At 37.5% G+C, this 23,430-nt stretch overlaps 1 protein-coding gene across 8 annotated transcripts in view; it reads right to left on the reverse strand.

Moving 5' to 3' along the window:
* The window catches only part of LOC107065093 (nucleolysin TIAR), a 418,517-nt gene that overhangs the window by 169,694 nt on the left and 225,393 nt on the right, over positions 1-23,430 (reverse strand). The window contains exon 1 of one of the 8 annotated variants that reach the window (XM_015318432.2): positions 8,706-10,875. The exons of the other annotated variants lie outside the window; for them this stretch is intronic. Coding sequence (XP_015173918.1) covers positions 8,706-8,862 — 157 coding nt within the window. The 5' untranslated portion in view covers positions 8,863-10,875. Of the gene's footprint in view, positions 1-8,705; positions 10,876-23,430 lie in introns of those variants that run through there. 8 annotated transcript variants of the gene reach the window in all.

The following is a 23,430-nucleotide window of genomic DNA, read 5'->3' on the forward strand; positions in this document are numbered from 1 at the left end:
GAGTAAAGAAGATGGTGATACGAGGAGGAAATGGCGACGACGAGTACGCGATGGGAGTAAGGGTTGGGGTGAGTGGGTGGTCTAACTTCTTTTGATGCCAAATTTTAGATTTATCCCTTCGTGAAAGGGGGTCAGATTTTGCTCCGTTGGAGTCAAGGCAGTCGGCCAAGTCGTACGGCTAACCCATGCGGTTCTCCACGTGTAATCCACGAGACGTCGTTGCTCCGTAGGACGCGGAAGAGGCTAGAGATAGGAATCCTCGTAAGAAGAGGAGAGAAAGAGATGAAGGACGAAGTTGGTGAAGAAAGGAGATTTCGATTCGTCCCTCGCGCCTTCTCTTTCTCTTTTTCTTTCTCTTTCTATCTTTCTTTTTCTACTACGTCCTTTTCTCCGATATATCCTTGCGATGTCGTCGTCGTAGTCGTAGACGTAGTCGATGTCGTCGTCGTCGTCGTCGTCGTCGTCGTTTCCCCTTGGGAGCCGTAGTTGTAGGTATCCTCAAATATTTCGAACTCTTTGTTCGCGACAATGTTCCTTTTCTTTCTTTTCTTTTCCATCCTTTCTTCCTTCCTTCCTTCCTTCCTCCATTTCGTTTTTCTTTTCCTTCTCCTTATCTTATTCTTTTTCATTCTTTCCATCTCTTTTTCTCTCTTTCACTTTATAACGAGAAAGGAGAAGTAGACCAAGTGGAAACGTATGTAACTGCTTGATATTTCAGTGCTCGTATTTTACGATGAGTCTCATGGAAAAATGAAGTCTAAGTATCGACCGAGGACTCCTTTTCAACTAAAACAATATCGTTTCATTTTTAGATCCCACCCCACCCTCCCACCTACTTTCTCTTTTCTCTCTTGTGCTCGGAAAGGCCACTCTTTTCACTAGGTACCACCCTTCCTGCTTTGAAACACCAAATTGGTCTACGACCGATAGCCGTTTCTTCGGGTCCTCTGGGTCCCGACCCCATACTATGCATCCCTTTTCTCTCTCTCTCTCTCTCTCTCTCTCCTCTCATCCTTCTCATTCTTTTCATTTCTCTTCCTTCCTCTCTTTACAACCTGCTATCCCGTGGCGAGCAACGAGCTGCCTGGGCTGTCGGCGCCATACTATCCACCTTCGTCTCCATCAAGTTTAACTTGGCGCAGCGAATTTCCAAGTACCGTTTTACGAGCTTTCGTTGCCACTGGGAATAGAGGGATCGGTCGTTACGCCGCTCGGTAAATGTTGTTCTCAAAGTGACTACCTTCCCCAATTCACCCTATCTATATCCCTTCCTATTTCGATACTAGCCATTTTCGCGATCCTTTTCTTAATCACCTACAGAATCCTTGCTTCGATTCTAGAATCGAATGGGAAATCATTAATTTGTCAATGAAATTTATATGCAATTTGAATAATATATTCGTTGTATTTTAATATACGTGCATTGTTATCACATTGAATAATGCATTTTGGGGTGAATCTGAGAGGAAAAGAAAATGAAGAATGATAGTTCGTTACGTGAACCTATATAATTTATCAGACATTTTGAAGACAAAGAATGTGAGATAGGTCAGTTCTATCTTTTGTAAAAGACTAAGAACGAACGATTGGATCTTTCAAAGTCGATATCTTCCGAATGAAATATTCGAAAGATTCGTAGTAGAGATGCGTCACGTTCATATATATTACAAATCGAGCTATAAATTTTAGTGCTACCTCATAGCGGTTTCAATCCGTTCTATGAGATAAAACATTTCCGATGATACTTTTTGATGACTTTTAATCTTACGCAGAGCATGGTTATAACGGAAGACTTTAATAGCTATTAAAGAAAAAAAAAATAAAATAAAAAGCAAGAAGAAGAAGAAGAAGAAGAAGGTAAAGGTAATTTAGCGAAAGATCATGAAAAGAATTAGTATACGTTAAAGCTGAAAAATGAGTTGATACATAGCAACAAGGGACTAAGGAATATTTATTGGTCCGAGAATATTTAATCCTAAAATATTTATTTTCCTGGCTATACAAAATTTCACATCGTTATTCGTATAAAACAATGTGATAATAATAATATTAATAATATCAAATAATAATAATAATAATAATAATAATAATAATAATAATAATAATAATAATAATAAGCGATAAATACTTTTAACGAGTACACCGTAATTAAAAGAAAAACAATTATATTTATCATGTTAATGAGTTTGATTTCAATCGAGAAAATAATACCGGATTATCCAAATCTGTGTCGAATGTGTACGAATGCGATAATTACGTTATGTTAACATTAGAAATTAATCGTTAATTGAAAGGAGGTAAGAGCTCAACCTTAAGTTACGTAGTAATAAGATTGTCCTTGTCTCGTGCGAATTAACGGTTTATAGTCTGGCCCGTAGCGTTTCTTGTCGGTGGTTCATGGCATTCAAAAGGTATTAAAACAGATAATGAGATCGTAATTATTATTATCTTCAATCTCTGAAAGCAGCTTTCATTTTCAGGTGTTAAAATGTGTTGGACATGAATATTCGATAAAAGAGATTAAAGACTATTTTTGCCTCCTTCTCTCTCTCTCTCTCTCTCTTTCTATCTCTTTCTTCTTCCACCCCCTCCCACTCTCTTTCCTCCCGACTTTCGCTTACCAAACCTGTACTTGCAGAGTTACGAGCTGTACTAATTAAGATAACGGAATTAAGAAGGACGTGGAGGAGTGGTGGTGTAGAACGAGAGAGTGAGAGAGGGTGGTTGAGGGGGAAGTGGGTAGGGAGAGGAGGCACGATTTCTCCGGCTCAACGAACTCGCGAATTAATTCGAGTTCGAAGTTGTTTGTTCGGCGAATAAGTGGTCAGAGAAATGGTGTAACGAGCGAGACGAGTTATCGAAGTAAAAGAGGGAGAAAAACGAGGAAGTGAAAGACAAAATAAAAGAAGTTAAAGAAATTGAAGAAACTGAAGAGACGAAGTATAAAAAGTAAATGTAAAAAAAAAAAAAAGAGAAAAAAGAGAAGATATAGAAGAAAAAGAAGAAAAAAAAAAATAGAAAAAGAGAAGCGGTAGAAGCTCGGTAGGGTCAGTTTTGCGAGCGTACGTATAGAAGAATCGATGACGTACCTCTACTACTAGTTCTTACGAGAAAATGGGGGCGTAGACGAAGGGAAGTTGTAAGGAGAACGAGGGAACAAAAAACGTAGGATATAGCATCCATGCCTCGCGTCCCGAAGACGTTCGACGATCGAATTTACGGCTTGGCTGGCCAATGGCCACCGTTGAACCAACCGCCCGGCAACGTGCTACGTACCACCCACGACTTATCTTTTCTGCTTGCGTACTTCGTCAAGCTTTAATACATTATACCTGTATACTGTTTTATAACAATAATATTTCCTTTTCGATTTCATACCATTTACCTTTTATTCTTTTTATTATTTCTTCCCTCTGGCTTTTCTCTCGCCGTAATCCGAAATAATCGCGATACTAGAAGTTTTCTATCTCTCTATACTAACCTTTAAAAAAAAAAAAGTAACACACGCAAGTTTGTAGGGGATAAAATACAGACACAACTAGGGACAATCGATACATCGATCGTTAGTTTAAACATACGCGTTATTATATCGATTTGAAAATATAGAGATTTCACTCTTTATTTTGATTTTGTTTCTTTAAGAGTTTTATTAGGATTTCGAAGTAGACGAGACAGACAATGAAACAAATGGGTGGTACAGAGAAAGTCGTAGAAAAGGATGAAAAGTTGCGAATGGTTGAATGAAGTGGTCTCGAATCTTCGTTGGCAGAAGGTCGTTAGAAGAGAGTGGGGACTTGGAAAGAACGAGCGAGTTAGGAGGAGGAAGAGGAGGAGGAGGAGGAGGAGGAGGATATAACGCCGGAGGTAGAGGTTTTGTGGAAGGATGGGTGAATATAGAAAGAGGGTTAGTAACTACCCCTCCCCACACCCCCTGTGAGGTGGTTACTACGTGGCATTGAGCGGCCCGGCAATGGTCGTGGCGCGGCCTGGTGCGCCAACTAAAATTGAATCTGTGGACGAAACTTTGGTAACCTCGTCAGGAAACCGAAGCTAAAGCCATCCATCGTTCGCGCCTTCGTTTTTCTTTCTTCCATTCCTATTTTACCTCTTTTTTCTTATTCTTACGCTCCTTATATTTCTTTTTCTCATCTTTATTCTCTTTCCATTTGACCGTAATTGTGGAAAGTATATTTCGTTAGTATACGGTTCTCTTCGATTTGCTCAATAAAAGTGTGAGAAAAAATTTATTTTGAATATATATTATTATTAAAATTACATATATACATTTATATATATATATATGATACTTCTCGTTCGTAAAACGAAATATTGCATATGTACACGTATCTCACATTTCAAAAGAACGATGTTAACGCGTGACAATAATGTTTTACAATGTCAAGAGGAAATAAAATAAAATAACGGACGTACTCTGTTTGTGAATTTGAATTTGATCTATCAAAAAACGAGAATCCGATAAAAGCTCGAAATATTATTCCCTCTTCCGATACTATGCCACAGCCCTTCCTTTAATGCGTCGCGCTGTTCTATGCTCTCTCGTTTAATGCGTTGCTGCTTGTATTCCGACATTAACGGAGAAAAAGGAGACAACGGCATTAAGGAGTAACAACGAAAAATGTTAACGCCAGAGGGCCGATCTCTCTTTCTCTCTCTTCTCTCTTTTTCTCTCTTTTTCCCGTTTTCATCCTCCCTTACCCCTCGTTTCTCTTTCCATGTTGTTGTTCCTCCTCCTCTTTCTCCTCCTATCTCATAAGTTTGCATACGCTGACGCTGGTGCTGGTAGACGACGTTAAAAAGGCTAGAGTTCCCTCTCTCGATTCAATTTGCGGATTACGATGTTCTCGAATTGCGTTTAAACGAATTTCGTCCACTAATGGCGGCCTCCTCGCTATTACAGTATATCGAGGAGACAAACAACTTTACGAGCACTTACCCTATAGCTGCGTCAGATCTATATACCAGAGGGTCCATAGACGAGAAAGAGGAGAGGTGGTAACGGGAGAGTAGGGAGGGGGTTCTGCATTCGCTTCGAGAGGGTTCGGAAAAATCAATTGGACTCTTGTATGGGTGAGTATATATACGCATATGTGAAAAGGAGAGAGATAAAGAGATAGATAGAGATAGATAGAGAGAGAGACAGAGAGAGAGAGAGAGAGAGAGAGAGAGAGAGAGAAAATCTGTTACAAGTTCAAAAAAGGAAAAAGTCGAGTATCTTAAGATTGCTGTCTCTCACATTCAATTCGTTACACTCGTTTAACTTTGTCCATTCGAGGTATGCGGAAGAAACTTTGCTTGCATTTCTTAGTCCAAAAATCGAAGAATCGATCGTACGTGTCGATTTTTCCTGATTTTTCCAATCTCTTTGGTAATTTATCTAGGAATGTACGATTTTTTTTTATCCCGAAATCCTAATAATAATAATAATAATAAATTCTTCTCTTTTCTACCCCTTTAAGAGTAATCATAACTTGCATTCATTTGTTTTATTTTTGTCGTTTTTTTTTGTTCTTTTTTTTTTGATACTTCATATTTATTGACCCAGATTATTTAAGTATCTTAGAGCAATGGCATTTTATACGAAAATTGACTTTTTACTTTGGACCACTCGCCTACTTGTATTCGTCGATGGGACAATTTTCTTGCGCACTGGCTAAGAGACACTCGAGAGACGATATCCCAACCGGGGTAGCACACTCCTCTTAATTCAGAGATAACGTTTCCTCGGGAAAATGTCATTTATCTTTCTCTTACTCTTTCTCTCTTTCTCTATCTTTCTCTCTCTTTCTTTCTGTACATATCCTCTTTTTCACGAAACAACTCTGGGATGGCTACGAGAATGAGAGCGAAACGACAAGGACAAGGACAACGACAACGACAACGATGGATGAACGACAAAGATATTGCCTGTGCCTATACTTTTACCAAGCGATTGAGAAAAAAAGAAATAAGGAAGAAAATACAGATAAAAGAGGATAGCTTCGATTCTTGTAAGACGCGCGAGTGCTTTTATCCGTAAGCAATTAGTCGAATTGATCCCAAGGTAGATAGTAGTAATCATGAGGGTAGTAGATGGTGGTGGTGGTAAGGAGTACTAGTAAGGGTAGGGAAGAGAGTGTGTGAGAGAGAGAGAGAGAGAGAGAGAGAGAGAGAGAGAGAGAGTTAGGGCAAATGCCGTGACGGCCGGCGGTGGTCTTCGATAAATTCCATGCATCCACTCTCGCCCACGTAGGCTAACGTGCATACCACGCAGGTAGTATACGTGGCAAAGTGGCACGGTGCCGGGACTTGCGCCCTTGTTACGCTCTCACGACACGTAGTACCTGCGATGTAACGGTAACTATAGTTAGTACGTGCTAAGTGTGCGCGGCCGGGGATTGCCCTATTGGCAGTGGCTCTCTCTTTCTCTCTCTCTCTCTTTCTTTATCTTTCTCTTTATCTGTCTATCTATCTATTTCTATCTTTCTTACTTAGTCATTCTCTACGTATTGCTCTGTATTATGGATCGCACATATGTATGTAGATAAACGTGACATTAACATAGCTTATATATATGGTAGTCTTATTGTTAGTCAAAGGGGGTTGGAATAATGGCAGTCCCTTACGTTACCTCACCATCTGTTGTATTGTCCCATCTCACTCAGTTTCTGACTTTTCTTTACGAGCTACTAAACATTACTAGGCTTCTTTTACTATGAAAGGCTTACCGATGGATATATGTAAGTACTTATAATCGAGAGCTCAATGGAATCCACTTATCTCGGCTCTGACGGCACGATATACGATTCGCTATATGATACTTTCTATTCTTGTATCTTCCTTTTGGCCTAAAGTTTTCTATCATCGTTCGATTCGAAGAAAAGAAAACGAAAGAGAGTGAACGTATAGAAAAGGGTGGGAAAAGGTTTTCTTTTTTTTTTTCTTTTTTTTTTTGGTAGTGCGAGAAAGTAGCGACGAGAGTGGCGCTTAGCGCGAGTAAAAATCACCCTGGATCTTTGCCAATCTTGTTTCTACCATTAACGATGTCTTATCCTCGTGTCTATGATTATAACTTTTTTCTTTTTTTTCTTCTTCCCTTCAGCTTCTTCAATCTCTGAGGCACCGCCTTTCCGTTTCTTATTTTATTCTTCTTCTTCTTCGTCTTCGTCTTCATCTTCTTCTTCTATTTCCTTTTCTTTTCATTTCTTTTCATTTCTTCTTGATCCACGTCCTTGTTCTTTCCTTTAGGAGTTTTCGAGATCGACGCCAAGGTTCACTTTTACGTGTAAGAAGATGTAGTCGAGATGGTAGAATTCTCACTTCTTCTTTTTACGTTTTTTTCTTTTTTTCGTTTATTTCCTTTTCCTATCTCACTCACGTTTTTCGAGGATAGTCCCGTAGAATAGAAAGACGATCCTTTTCTACGAGACTTTTTAATTCGTAATTTAGCACGAAGCAAGAAGTGCCATTACGCGCTAATCGACGGTGAGAGCAGCGTGCACGCAGAATAATTAATTTCTTCGACTACGACGTCAATATTTCCCCGTATGAATCTTAGAAAGAGAGAGAAGAAGATAGCAAAAGAGAGAAAGAAAGAAAGAAAGAGAGAGAGAGAGAGAGAGAGAGAATAGACAGAGGGGGTGGTCCATTCGAATTTCTATGCGGGTCACATACAGATCAGCCGGCCTTGCTACGTTTCTCTTTACACCCTCACCGTCCCTATCATCTCTTTCTTTCTCTTTTTCCCTTTACATTCTTTTTTCTTTTCCTCCTCGCCCGTTTCAGTCTCTCGCACCCTACAAGAAGTTAGCACTTCTTTTATGGTCGCTGAAATTGGAACACAGAATTGCGGTAGTTTCGCGGGTAAAAGTATCGGAATAGTATGTATGAAATAAAAAGGTATAAAAATCGCTAAAGTCGACGATTTTTGGTGCGACATTCGCGGAGGAAAAAGAGTTCGAACGTATTCGGAGCGATGAGGACATTTACGAGAGGTGGAATTTATCCTCGAATAAAACCGTCCTCTTCCTCATCCTCTTCGTATTGTCGTTGTCCCTTTCTCTCTCTCTCTCTCTCTCTCTATCTCTTTCCTTTTTACCCTCCTTCTCCGTTTTCCTCTTTTCCTCTCGACGTCAGACCTCCGCAATTGTTCCGAGCTCGATGTAAACTTCGATCGTATCGTTTCCCGGATAAAGGATCGCATCGTGTAGCTTTTAACGACTTTATCAATTATTTCCTTTTACGGACGATCGTCCCGCGTTCGCTTGCGCGTGCGCGGAAGCATTAAATCTCATTAACGTGATCCGTCCCCGTCGTTGAGAGGAAAACGCGTTGACAAAGAAGAGGAGAGCTCTCTGAGCTTCGAAATAACGACTAGCACGAGATACTTCACGTAAAATCATTTACTTACTAATCAGATAAAATAATGTACGGAAGAACGTATCTATATGCATGTATTTTCAATACATAAATGAATACGATCCAAGTATTAGAGAAATAATTACGAGAGAAGATGAAAGAGAAAAAACAGAAATAGATAAATACGATTAATCTTCAAAAAGAAAACCCAAAATATCGAATAAAAAATAAGGGAAGAAGGAAAAAGATTTTATAAATTTCCTAATAAACGTAAAATGAATTTAGATAATAATTTAATGGTAATTATATTATTAATAAAAGCGAGAAAAATTACAAAAAAGAATGGGCACCTGATTTGTTGGCCGCCGTAGTCGTGTGAGCGAGAGTGGCTGCGGCTGTCAACTTAGGCGGTTCTATCTTCTGCGGCACGCTGTGCGCTGGTATCGGCCCTGGATTTGTCATGGTCGTCATCGTGGTGGGCATCATCAAGGTCGACATGGTCAGCATCTTCGTGATCGGTGCGTCGCGCTTATCGTCGCGACGTTCCTCGACGATCGAGCGTCACGTGACACCGACACAGAGATGCTTCTTCGATCTTGAAAGATCGGTAAACGAAGAAGCAAATCTCCGAAAAAGAGTTATTTTCTTCTTGTATTTTTTAACAACGAAGAGATTTATATCTGTCTCTTATATTTTTCTGAACTCTCTCTCTCTCTTTATGTTTTTATCTTGAAATAATGTCTAGTTGTTTTTATAATATACACATAACACAATTTTCTTCGTGGTTATTTTACGCTTTTTTTGCTGTTTTCTTCGGTTACAACAACTATCCGTTGTTTTATGACGTTTTGTAGTAGATATTATACGCGATAAACGATCATTCATCACACTGCATATTATCCCCCCTTTTTCCTCGCCACCATTCGTTTTATCGCGGCTCGAAGGGAATCGCGATGATCGAACAACTTCCTCGCAACATTACTTTGATTCTTCTCTTCGTAACACTGCTGTTGTTGCTGCTGCTAATGTTCTTCTTCTTGATTTCACCAGCTTTTGACATTTGCGTTCGGCGACGACGCCGCGCCGGCTGTCCTTGTGAATTTCTTCCTCTTTTCGATTAGACGTCGTCTTTTTTGAAATGTCTCAGCTTTGAATCACACGAATAAACACGAAGAACAAGTTGACACACATCAAAAGTTTCTTTCTCTGTCTTTACTCTCTCTCATTCGTTCTTTAGTTGATTTTTTTCGTCTGCACGTGATCCAAAAGTCAAGATAGTAATAACATAACGAGAATCATTTTTCTTCTCAACGTTAAACACAAATTTCTCCACTTTCTTTCCTTATTTATGTATATTTATTTTCTCGCGTCACACTCTTCTCATTCGCTAAACCGTCAAGGTTTACGTTTAGCGCACGCGGTTCCTTACGCGCCTCGAAGGCGCGCGCGTGTCACCAAAAATTATTCTCACGATTATATCCAAAAAAAAAAGAAAAACAACAAGTCACTTTTCTTCCCCTTTTCTTCTTTTCCTTTAATCTTTTCCTTTATTATTTCTTCTTTCATTCGCACCTTTCTTTCTCATATTGTAAAAAGAAAGAGAGAGAGAGAGTGAGATATACACTGAAGAAAATAAACGAAACACCAGTATAACGAAAACTTGACGATACAACCAATAATAATAATAAAAAATCAAAAGACTTTTTCTCCCACACACACAGTTTGTTCAAATTTCGCGTGTCTCTCTTGATTGTTGTAAGATAAAAAGTGAAATAAATAGAAAAAAAATATAAATGAAGAAGGGTGAAAAGAGAGAAAACAAACAGGTTAAATGAATACGAAGATCAAATAGGGTTTTTTTTTTTTTAAAGAAGTAACTTATAATAAAATGTAATTATAACGAACAATAATGTTGGTTGTTTCTTTTAAATATGTTTTCACGTAGTAAGGTAAAGTAACAACTGTAAATTTCTCTCGGAGACGAAGATAAGGATGAAAACGATGTTTGACGAACTACGTGAAGGACGATATAGAGAGAGAACGAGGCGAACGAGCGAGGACGAGGAGGACACAACGACGACGACGACGACGACGACAACGACGACAACGACGACGACGACGACGACGACGACGACGACAACGGCGGCGGCGTTATCAACGTTCTCTCCACGCTGCGCGTTACGTCACGTCCGGCCGAGCGTAGAGTCGGAACTCGTCTGGCGGGGAGAGCGCGAAGGGACGCCTGCCTTTGCCTGCTTGCCAGCCTGCTAGCCCTGGACGCCCGCCATCGCGACGCCCAGAGGCGCCGGCGTTCCCGAGCGTCCGCGGAATCGCACGAGCTAAGACGCGAACCGCCAGTCGTTCGCCCACCGTCGTCGTGGCACCTACGTTCCTACCCCCTTCCCTCTATCTCTCTTTCTCTCTCTCTCTTTCTCCTTTTCTCACCCTCTGGTATATATGCACTATTGTATTTACTTTAATATAGTATCCTATTTTTTTATACTTTTATAAATCGTAAATGTTATTTTTTTTTCTATTTTTTTTTCCTTGTTATTATAAAATTTCTCTATTCGTACGTTTTAAATTTATCTTCGTCGTTTTTTTTTATCTCTCCTATCTTTTTTCTTTTCTTTTGAATTTTTGAATTTAAATATTTTATCAGGGTTATAACCAAAAGTTCGGTGCGTTTATCGTGTTATTTGTTTTTCTTTGTAGTTTCTTTTTTTTTTTTTTTTTAAATTAACTTTGAAAATATTAATTAAAACTTCACGAACTATTTTGTGGCTCATTCTAATATGACTATTATTGACGATTTCTTTTTTTTTTTTTTTTTAAGATTTCTGAACACAAATAATATTTCTACGATCACGTTATCACGCGAAATCTTTCTCTTTATTTTATAATCCCTTTTTTTTTCGTTAAGATCTCTCATTGCCTTTTATTCATTTTTTTTCTTGTTTTCTTTTTTTTTTTTTTTTTTTAACATCGATTACGCTTCGACGATCCCCTTACCATTGAAAAGAAAAAAGGTGGAAAGGGTCAGCGGTTTGACCGCCCACATCGCCTACGATTACTTCTATTCGAACACGTGTCGTATGAAAAATGGAAGCAATATCTGAACGATACAACACGCCATGCGCGATAGGTTATGCGAATTTAGCCTTTACACTTTCCTAAGCCTTTCTCACCTTTAGAAGATCATCTTGTTGTTTTTTTTTCTTCTAAAAATTTGTCTTTTCGCGTATCGTACGTTTAAGTACCAGATGATCTTTGATATTTTTGATTAATCATTTTTTTTTCATGCTTACCGATCGCGATTTAGATGGCATTGAAAAAATACAAAAAGAAAAATGTTTTAAGCAAGCAATGCTTTCATTTGCGCTACATTGAACGTAAGAAAAAGACACTAGGCGAACATTGTACGAATCCGAGCATTAAACCTCGTTAAAGGCGCTTGTTGAGTAGGTCGATTATTTACGGGTCTGCATACTTTGACGCGGCGAATGACAAAGAGCCTCTTATTTTATGCCCGCTGCGCGGTTAATAAGGGGTCATTTATCTTGTATTTTTATAACCTTACGGATTTATTTCCACAACTGGCCTGGCTTAAACAGTCGGCGCACCATGACTGTTTGACTTTTGTCAAGTTTATTTAAAATGAAAGTACGGTCATTATTATAATAGTTCCTTGTTGATGAGACAATGCTCCTTGATTTAACGTTGTATTAAACATTTTTCTTCCAGAGGACAAACAAAAAGATTCAAAAGAAAAAAAATACGTAGCAATATTTAAGTTATACATATAAATGACTAATCGAATTTTTCTTATTACTCCTTGTTTATTTTCTAGTTTTGAAAATGTTTATTAGATCGATGTTAGGTACGCGTAACACTGTTGGAACGCATACATCAAACCTAAAGCAGTTCGCGGTCTTACTTTGAAGATCGATCGTGCTTGGTCTATAGCTTGTTCGAAGAATGACACATTTTATTTTTATAACGCATAAGAGTGAAGCAACCATAGAGAAAGAGAAAGAGAGATAAAATGAATACATAATAAAAAATAAAAAAAGCCCTGACAACGTTAATAATAAAACAGTGGTTACGTTTATATCGGACGCAGTTTTTCTATCCGCATGGCGATCTATTATGGTGACTAAAAGCTTTGGAAAAAAATTCTATCCCTCCGTAGAGAATAACGACGAAGAAGGAGAGGAAATGTTTTTTCTTTTCTATTCTTCTCACATTCTGTCTCACCCTCTTTCTCATTCTCTTTCTCTTTTTATACAAGAGAAATAGGATATGCCTGTCGAATCTAATGTTGTAGCAAAGAAAGGAACAGTAGAAGATCGAACTCTTGTCGAATACCGATCGCTTCTTATATCGAAAATAGTTTTCATCGAAAGAAGTTTATCGATTTTTACAGTTAGCTTGTTCTGTTTTATATCATATGATTACTTTAGTTGCACATACCCGAAGTCGTTGCTTTAATCAACACGATACTCGTGGAATTTAATTATATTATCGTGGGTTACCGTCCCGAATGTTGTCGTCTGTTGAAACGCAGGTATACACAACATGGTTTGCTGACCACATTCCTGTAAAATGTTATACGAAGGACTGAGAGAAAGAGGAGGCGAGGAATCAGGTAAATAAATAGAGCGAGTGAGATAAGCTCGGTGACTCTAAATTGATAGAAATTAAACGTTAAAGTGCAAGCGTACCTGGAAATTAATCGCACATAAATGCGTTGGATGTATTTCCGCGGGTTTCGAGAGATATGCGTTGCAAACGATCGACTAGACCAGATACTTGCATAAGAATGCAGACTGCATAAATTTTCTCGATGCATCTACCGGTTTGTGTTTTACGTCCGATTTTGTTCTCTCGAATAGTACCAAAACTATGTGTGTATACATTGTGAAAGAGAAAGAGAAAGAAAGAGATAGAGAAAAAAAGAGAGAGAGAAACGAAAATACAAAATATTTTCCCTATTACTTCTATCGAATTTTAACCGAACGTTATTCGATGCAAATTACAATCGAACGAAGCCTCGAAAGTCTTTCATTTCGAGTCGATCGTTAAATCAAACGACTCCAATATCGTTTCAAATTATAACACGAAAAATCGAAATGAAGAGGAATAGATGGTGGAAAGGAATTTTTGAAAGAATGTAACGTGTAAGCAATAATTATTATTTCCCTAATGTGTATTTACTAAGGGGGCGGTGGTGGGATGGGGGTGGAGGGTAAGTTAATAGAGCGGGAATAGGCGCATCACTGGATCCATTTAGAAAAGTTTTTTTCTATGCTTGGCCTTAGTGACTTAGGTATTCCCAAAGGAGCATTTTTCTTGGAAATCGTACATACATATGTACATACGTACATATATATGCATAAACGAATATATGCGAGAAACGAGTCGCAGCGATTTGAGCCGAAGTAGTACGAAGAGATCCGCCTTTCGAAGTGGAACGCGGCCTGGTCTGACCTGACGCAGACCGTATCTACTGATCCATTAAGTGGCGCCCCTCGCTGGTGGTAGATCGAACTAGAGTGATTGCGATGCTACTCTTTGACCGAGTACCGAAAGGATTCCTTCTCTCTTTTCGGTAACATTGATGCACGGCCAGGAGAGGAGCTCGACAAGGAACTTGCGCTACTTTTATTTTTCTTTAGTTAGGCCGAGAGAACCGCAGTGACCTATTAGCACGAGAGACTACCAATGATGTATTCTACCTTTTTATCGAACGTTTCTTGATTGAACGAACCCAAGAAGCATACTGATCGTACGTCTAGTTTGATTAGTATTCGATGAAGATAATACTACGAATCGGACTTTTTCTATCTTTTACATCTTTGAAACTATTTCTGTTCTAAGAGATTTCTATTTTAAGCCTTACGCGATGTATCTCAATTGATAGAAAATCGTAACTTTTCTAACTTCACATTGGAATATTTTAATTATGAATAGTAATGATTACGATATAATAAAATAAAAGAGAAATAAATATTTTATCTTTTATCTTTGGTTGGTATTGCATTTATTAAAAAAAAAATAAAATATAAGACGGCTTTTTCGTATATTTAATAATTTTTTATGACAGGTGAAATAATAATAAAAAAAAAAAAAAGGAAGAAAAGCAAATCGGGTTTTGTACGATAGTTGAAAGTATATCTCACGTATGGATCATTAAAAAATGAAATAAAATCGTCATGTCATTGTCAATATTTCATTTTACTCGATTCTTTTTTTAACGAAAGAGTATCTTCAATAATGTATGATATATTTTTAATAGTGTAAGAAATATTTATTCGCGTATTTTTTGTTTGTTTTCTTTAAATCCTCTTTCCTTTCGTTTCTTTATTTAATTGAAATCTGGCCGATAGAGTAGCGATTAGGGTCGAATCCAAAGATATACAGTGTGCAAATATCGAGGCTATTTTTGATCTCGATATCGGTAGAATGCAAGTAGCATCAAGAAACGTCTTAGTGTCTTACGAACGCGCTTTGGCTCATGTTCAAGCACATAAATAATTCCGTTTGTGGAGGGTGGATATAGAAGCGAGTCGAGTCGTCGGCTAGAAGGCAGCAGTCAGGACAAACTGACATGGGGAACGTGTATATAGTGACGCGTACCCGACCACAGGGAATCTATGAACCATTGGCATAGAATAGCCAAGAAGAGCGATCCACCTGTCTCGAGAGATCTATTGCTTCGATTTGAAAATCCTATTCTCCGATATATTTCTGGACTTATTTTATATAAATCAATCCAGACGTCAATATATTCTACATATGTCGATAATTAATCTATGCGGATGACTTTTTTCTCATAGTGACATCTCACTGAATGCATGGTCATTGAATCGTAAACACAGTAAGCTAAAATTTTATATAAAAATAAACGAGACTACCGATCAGGTCGATTAATCATGCATTCTCGCGGTACAATAAACTACGGTTCAAGGTGTAGAATCTTTGAAAGAGGTATAGTTTAATAAAAAGAAGATTTCGTTACAGATGAGAGATCTTTTCCATGATTATGAAAAGAAAAATGTTTTATTAATTTCCTTTGGTATGACGATCGATCGATCTCAGGTTTTGTTAAGGGTTTAATTATCTCGATAATCCAATTAAACAGAAGATAAAGCGACCATCGCCAGGTAATACGCGTATCTTTCTATATTTTTTTTTTTTACTTTGTTTTGTAGACTACTTTCTTTCTTTTTTTTTTTCAATCTCTTTTGTTATTTTTCGTTAAAGTATGATTCAATAAGGGAGTACAGTACATTATGATATTTTTTTGTTTCCGAGGTTGTTCGTGCCGTCTTTATTATATTATTAGAAAATATCGGTAGCTAACGAAACATCGAAATAAGTTCTTTTCTTTTGTATTGGACAAGCTTCCTCGTTATCCTCTTCATCTATGTGGCATTCATCGTTAGATGTTCGTTCTACCGCAGGCGAAAAGTCTGAAGAGATATAAAGAGAGAACATTTTTCAAGCTCTTCTCCATCTTTTCCTTTTTTATTTACGTTCACATGCTTTTTTCCATTCGAGAAACATTATGAATTGTATTAACGAATTACAAATAAAAAAAAAGGGGGGGAGAGAGAGAGAGAGAGAGATTGACATTTCACGAAGGAAAAAAACGATTACTAGTCAAAGTTCTTGCTTGTTACAAGATGTATCATTAGAACCAACACGATTCATCATTATTCTACTTTTGTAGTTGAAACGAATGAAAAAGTTATACGCTAGTTTTATATGTATAATGTATAATAAATATTTCTTTTTCGAACGAATATCTTCCATATGACCTTTCAACGTCATTTTATCATGATTATACGTTCCAAAAAAAAATGTATAAAGAAATTGAAAAGACAAAGAGAAGGACATAAAGTATAATTGATGAGGGAATAAGAAAAAAAAAAAGAAATAAATATCGTCGAAAATACATCGAATTGCCTCGGTGATTTTTATTTTCTGCATATTAGTTTGAATCTCATCGTAAATTGGTTCTTTCGCAACGCCCGGAGATGAAGGTTGCTACAGAGGCTACCACAGGAAAAGATCTCTGACGAGTAAAAGGTAAAGAAAGAGAGAGAGAAAGAAAAGAGAGGGAGAGATAGATAGACAGACAGAGAGAGAGAGAGAGAGAGAGAGAGAGAGAAAGTACGAGCGAGTTTAACACCGATGGAAGATGGAAGGACAAAGGATGAGCCTCAGGCGATTCACTCGACATTGCTATGCTGCGGTAATTGCAGCTAATTAAGAGGTTGAACTCTCTCGTTTCTCTTCCCATCCTTCATCTACGTTTCGATCTTTCTTCTTTCTCTCGCTTCTATTACTCTATCTCTCTTTCCTTCTGTCTCACCTTATCTTTCTATTCATCTATCCATCTCCTTTTTCTTTCTTCTACCTCTGGTATCTCCTCAAACCGCATCGCGTCTTTTCTCCAAAAGTTACGACGTAAGCTTTGTCCTTTCTTCATTTCTCTCTCTCTCTCTCTCTCTCTTTGTTTTCTCGCCTGAATAACTTTCACCTTGTCTCTTATTCACCCTCGAAGAAGGAAATACGTTTGCGTGTTGCTAAGTTCTAACACCATTAGATAATTGTCACAGTATATAAAGCAAGATACTTTTCGATATCTATATGGTATCTTTTAATGAAAAGTTTTATTTCTTTCTTTATCAGGTGATTATTGAACTAAAAAAGAAACAGAATAATTATAGGAATAAATAATTTTGTTATTTTTTTTTATAATATTGATCTATTCTATCTTAAGGAATTTTTGTTTTGCAGCAAATGACGAATTAAAGAAAATAATATTTTCCGATTAAAAATTATTCCTTAGATAGATGAATCGATTTGTAAAATTTAATGTCAAAGAAACTTTAAAATAAATAATTGTTATTTATAATTTCTCTAGATAGTTCTTATTCATAGAAGAAAATTATTATAAATTATTTTAATATAAATCTTCAACAAATTCTCATGCTATATCAAATTTCTTTGTATTTATGAAAAGCCGAAATTTTTGTTAGCATCAATCTTGTATGACACTTGCTTAAAAAAAATCTCAAATGATTTATTTTTCTCAAAACTAAAACTCCTATCGTCTGCACTGACAATAGGTCAGTTTCTAAATTTACACATCGATCTCTCTCCCCCTAATTTATTAGAAAATAATTTCTTTTAATATTTTCGCTTATACATTTTTGCTTTAAGTATGAGATATACGATAAATTTGCGTTTTCCGTATAAGGGAATAATGAATCTCAAGGAACATGATACTAATATATACAGGGGGGAACGATTGACGGTCGAAGACGCGTTAAAACGAGCAACTTGACTTACTTACGTTGGATCCTTCCTTCAGATAGGCAGGATAAGTTCTCAGCTAACGTGCGTGTTACGGAGTTAACGTGCTTCACGCACAGCCACGTTATACTACGTTCATATATGACGTACGGTTAGGCTAGCGAGTCAGACAGCAGCTAATCTACGTATATGAAAGCATTTAATACAGAGACGTATACAAAGGCTGACTGGGAATAGGTGCACGCGCGCGTATTAGAATCCATTCCTCGTAGGTGTCTCTCTCTCTCTCTCTCTCTCTCTCGCTCTCATTCTCTCTATCTCTATTTCCCTCTCTCTCTCTCGTTCTCTCTAATTCTCTCTCAGTCTATCTCTCTATCTCTACGTTTACATGCGCTCGTATTGGTGTTGGCGAGATAGGAAGCAGTCAATAATTCATGCATTACTCTCGGTTATTATGCTACTGTGGTCTACCGTAGTCCGTGCGGTTGGCAATTCAGCTTTACGTTTGCTTTACCGACCATAGTGCGGACCGGCTAGATATCGGCGAATCGCGCAACGGCGCTGATATACTAATTCGTAACCGCGCACCCATCGACGATAGAACTCTATCAACTTATTCATAGGAAGAGCGTATTCTATCCTGGCCTCTTTCATTTCGATATATATATATATATATATATATATATATATTCAACCTCTATCATCTTCTTCTCTATCTCTATCTCTCCTCCTTCGACGTTCTCCAGCTCGATTTTCAACTGAAAATTTCATCGTTGTGTTGATTCAAGGAGAATTTTCGGAATTTCTGTTTAAATGTGTAAACTGTCATACTTCTTAAACGTTTATTCTATTTTCCTTCCTTACTTCTTTCGTTTTTCTTATTTGTCACAATCCATTCGTGAGAAGTAGTAAAAAAAAGAAACAAACATAAAACCATATACCACGTCCATATGGCATCACCGACGAAAATAGACGAAACAGGGACGATCTTCTTTCTATTCCGCGACCACCATACGTGTATGTCGACGAACGAGCCGGTGAAAAATTAAAACATGTCTGGACGCTATTATTTACCTCACGGTGACAGTGAAACGGAATGAAGGTAAACGGAAAAGGGAAAAAGAGCACCTTTTACTACGCAAGCGAAGACCGTAACTTTCGCCTGTTTGTCTTACGCTAATTAACTGAACATGAAATATTTTCCGACAACGCCCGGGGACTTTTAGGGAATGGGAAGCAAAGGAAGGAAGGATAGTACGTCGGGATAGCTTCAGGATATGCACCAGAGATGTTTCTATTCCGTGTTTTCTTACAGATCGGCTATGCTCTACTCGATGAGCTATGATTTTATTGAACAGAGAACAAGGTGGTCTCATTCTTTCTATCTCTCTCTTTCTCTCGACTGATCGATCGATTGCTAACCTCTCTTTTAATTATCTCTGTGCATTTGTTACGAAGCCTGGTTATGTTTGCACTTAGATGAGCATAAAATAATTGGTAATAATGCAACACAAATATCGTAGGTAGGGTCCTTTTAACCATAAATTATTATGCTAATACATTATATCCCAAGGCGATCTATATTAATTGACGCGTAACAGAACACCGGTAACGATAACAGGGCAAAGGATAATAACGTAGAGATAAAAATTAGCCGTCCGTTTCGAAATAGATTAGTATCGATGTAAAAGACCGATTAATATCCACTTTTATATATACATATATATATATGTATATATGTTTATTCCGATAGGCCTTCTCTATGACTTCGCAAATTGGGACGAGTCCTTCTGGAATCTAATTATGTTCGATTAAGTGTTCTATATTACTCTCGAGTATTATTAATCAGATTCTATTATCTCATTAGTTACAGATATACGATGACGTAATTCGATCGTGTCCTATTCGTCTTTTAATGTGAACTACTTTTGCGTTCGCATAAGTAGCTACTGGCTATGGTTCATATTATGGTAAAACAATATGGTAATATTCATTTGAAAAAGTCTTGAAAATTGATCTTATACTAAGGTAAACAGAGGGGATAATGATTCGTCTTCCGTTTCACGTTTTACGACGAGTTTCTCTGGGAAAAGAAAAACGAGAGAAAGAAGTGCAGAAGAGAAAGAAAAAAAAATAAGATGATCGAAGGTAAGAAAAGTAGAAAGAATGGGGGGTGGTACCAAGTACGTACATAATAGAAATTCATTTTCTCTTAAAACGTCGACGAGTTTCTTTCATCATAAATGTTATTAATCGCCAGAGGCCTTTTCACCTTGGCGTTGTTCATCATTTGACCAGCTAAGTTTTTCTTTTTCCACTCGCTTACATTTTTAGTCTTTGTTCCTAGCTACCACCAGTTTTCATTCTCCGAGCTTTACCTTCCCTTATCTTTATCCATCGTTATGTCTGCTGCCACTTTTTAATGCGAACGAAGAAGACTAAATTTCGCTATCAATTCAAGAGTCCTTGGACGAATAGAGCAATTCTCGTGCCAAGTTCATTTGATATTCGTAATAATATATTGCATGCACGTAACAAGGGGTATATAAAAAAAACTCACGCAATTGTTTTTAGTCAGAGTGAAAATTTTCCTCAAAAACTTTTCTCACTTTACCATCCATCACGTTTTTCTTTCCTATTTTTTTTTCTTTTTCGTTTTATTCCCTTTTTTTTTTTAATATTCCCTTAGCCAGTTAAGCTCTCTCGCAAATTTCAACGGGTGAGATAACGTCTCACTTTAACGACGATCCCAGACCATCCGAGATGTTTCTTATGCAGGTAACCCTTAACGTGGTAATAACAATCAAGTAGAGTGCAAAGTTTCGTGTAAGTTACTCCGTCTGACGTGTAGTCCGTCTACGTGGTATAGATATTACATAAATTCGCTTGAGAATGTTTGACGCGACTAGCTTTTGCCTCAGAGCGAATCTAAGAAAACGTCGTTCTTTCACCTCAATTATCAAACTAAAATATTCCTTTATATACCTTAACAAGATTTTGTGTCACTTAATGATAAGCTTAATAACGATGGTAATTCGGAAAATTGTTTGGAAGAAGAAAGAGGGATATATAGATGATGCTGATGCTGATGCTGATGCTGATAAAGAAGAAGAAGAAGAAGAAGAAGAAACAAAGACAGGGATGAGGGTTACAGTGAGAGGGGTGAAAATATTAGCCAGCGATGGTCGAGTAATTTAGAGCGTAGAGAGATCTCTCAAGTATTTCTTATTCCAAGTTTGTGTTATACTATCTCTCTCGTATCACAGTGTCCACCAGTAGAAATCGTACTTTCCTCCCGTCTCTGGTTTTGCTCACGGATAAAGGAGGGCACAGAGACAAAGCGTAGGAACGAGCAATTTCGAGGTAGCGTTACGCAATTTACTGCCTTTTCTACCCTAAAAAAGGTCCGGCTAAATAAGAGAGAAGCCGGGGTCTTATTAGGAGATGATGAGGGGAAGGGATGGGGCAGGGAGTCCAACGACGCTACACCCTGTGCCAAGACCGTCCTCAGAAAACACCGTTCCACCTTAAGTTAACGGAAGAGAGACGCGGAAGGACGTTGCTCGTTGAGGGTAGTTTGTCAACCCTGGGCTTGTTCCTGGCTTCAGCGAACCTAATTAAAGTCCTACACTTTTCTTTCATTACCTTTTCTCTCTCTCTCTCTCTCTCTCTCTCTCTCTCTCTTTATCTTGCGCTCTTTTTTTTCTCTTTATCTTACTCCACCTCACTCTCTTTGTATTTCTTTTCAAGTTTAAGCACAACATTCTCTTTTCCTACCTTGGAATTAGTACAAACGGAGGCCATACGATATCCTCGTTTTTTCCTGACGAATGCTTCCTCCTATAATTCAGATACTTTTAGTCGTGGTCCCATACATCTAACAGATAATTCTCTTTCTCGCCCGTTGTAAGTGGTCATGCTCGGTCAAAATATGAAATAACCTAGTGATTTTTTTTTTCAATTGTTCACGTTAAAATCATAAATTTTTAATAAATCGTACCTACTACATTTAAAGATATGTATTTGAAAAACATTTTTATAAAAATATTATTAAAAATGAATGAGATTCAACCCTTGCCATAGACTGTTTTTGAAAAACAGGGCTTTGCAGCAATGATCGTTTCTGTTCGGATTTGGATCAGTCGAAATAAAAAAAAAAAAAAAACGAAAAAGGGACTATATTACATATTATATACATGAGTCTTTGAACGAAGTATTTTGAAAAATATCGATTTACTAAAAAAATGACAAAGGTTCGAACTGAATGTTTCAATTTCACGCTAAAAAATTCACTTGTTTTTGTTGAGTTAAAAAAAAAAAAATAAAATAACAATATATGTAAAAATATCCTTCGTTCAAGGATTAATTTTTTTTATGTCGAAAATGCTCGTAAAATTTGAATACAAAAATTGATACGAGATATTTTGGCAATCGATCTGGAAAATATAATTTTGTGATAAATGTATATTATAGATTCTACATGTAACGGACTCACATAGATCGAGTTGTTAAATTAGAATAACTTTGTTAATATTTGTCGTATTGTGATTTACAATTTTTCGAAAAACATGTTTGAAAAACATTTTTGAAAGGTAATATTATTAGAAATTAAGATTAAACAAAAAATCGATTATTTTCAAAATTCAAACTGTGAATAATATTTTTTAAGTTATTTAATTAAATCAAAGTTAATTTCACATGCATCCTTTATCAATTCTTACGAATACCAAATTAAAGTAGAAAAATAGGTAAGGTAGGCGTGTGTGAATAAGAATTTTTTTAAATTATTACCTATTAATAGTTACTTGTTATTTATAGTCATTAATTAGTTCACTTCTTGGTCTTGTCGGAGGAATATTAGGAAGTAATCGGTCAAGTATCTTTGTTTAAACGAGCCATCTCTTTCCCCAAACAAAATGCATGTTTCGTTACTTTGTGTAAATGTGCATTTAGAGACGTTGAGAGTAGATGAGAATGAGAGGGACGAAAAGGGACATAAGAGAGAGAGAGAGAGAGAGATGGTGGAGAGGGGGGATGGGAGGTACCTATATACACATAAGAGAGAACGTATCCGACCAGTACGAACGTTTCGGCCCTCTCAGGAGAGTTAGCTTCGATACGGTTCGCTCGTCCGTACGTTCCTCGACGGAGTTTCCCAGGCTCTCGGGTGAATTAGCAGGAGCGTTCGCCGGCTATACTTGAACAGTCATGTAATCTCGCGTATAGGCTGTCCCTTCCATAAACGTGCACGGGGCATTGTCGGTTGCACACGAATGCCTGGGTACCCAGTGGTTACGGTAATGAAATTGCTACGCTACCCCTCCAGCTGATATTATTCCGTTTCCAACAGGAATACCGGCCGTTGCGTCGGTTGGTTTAGGGACCAGCGAAGTGATATTTCGAGAAGTTTCCTTGAAGCTATTCGCGAGCTCTCCCCATTAAGCACGTATATTCTATACACTCCACCCTCTTTCTACTCTCGTACGACTAAAACCGTTCTTCTATTTGACGACTATCATTTTCTCCCCTTTACAAAAAGTTTCCTTATTTCTGATTTCTTCAAACTATCGTCCTTATCATTATTTACCGTTTTACTCAATTAAGAAAGATAAGATCGTAAAAGCGATATCATAGAGGAACTAAGGTAGATAATTATCGAACAGCGAACATCTTTACTCTCCGCTAGTGTGCAGTCAATATTTACATCGCAAACGTTGAGCTACGAATAAACGTTCGAAGGGGTAGTAT

This window comes from Polistes dominula, unplaced genomic scaffold, assembly GCF_049000335.1.
Source record: "Polistes dominula isolate Pdom_NZ unplaced genomic scaffold, Pdom_raw_medaka contig_28, whole genome shotgun sequence".
Classification (NCBI taxonomy): Eukaryota; Metazoa; Arthropoda; class Insecta; order Hymenoptera; family Vespidae; genus Polistes; species Polistes dominula.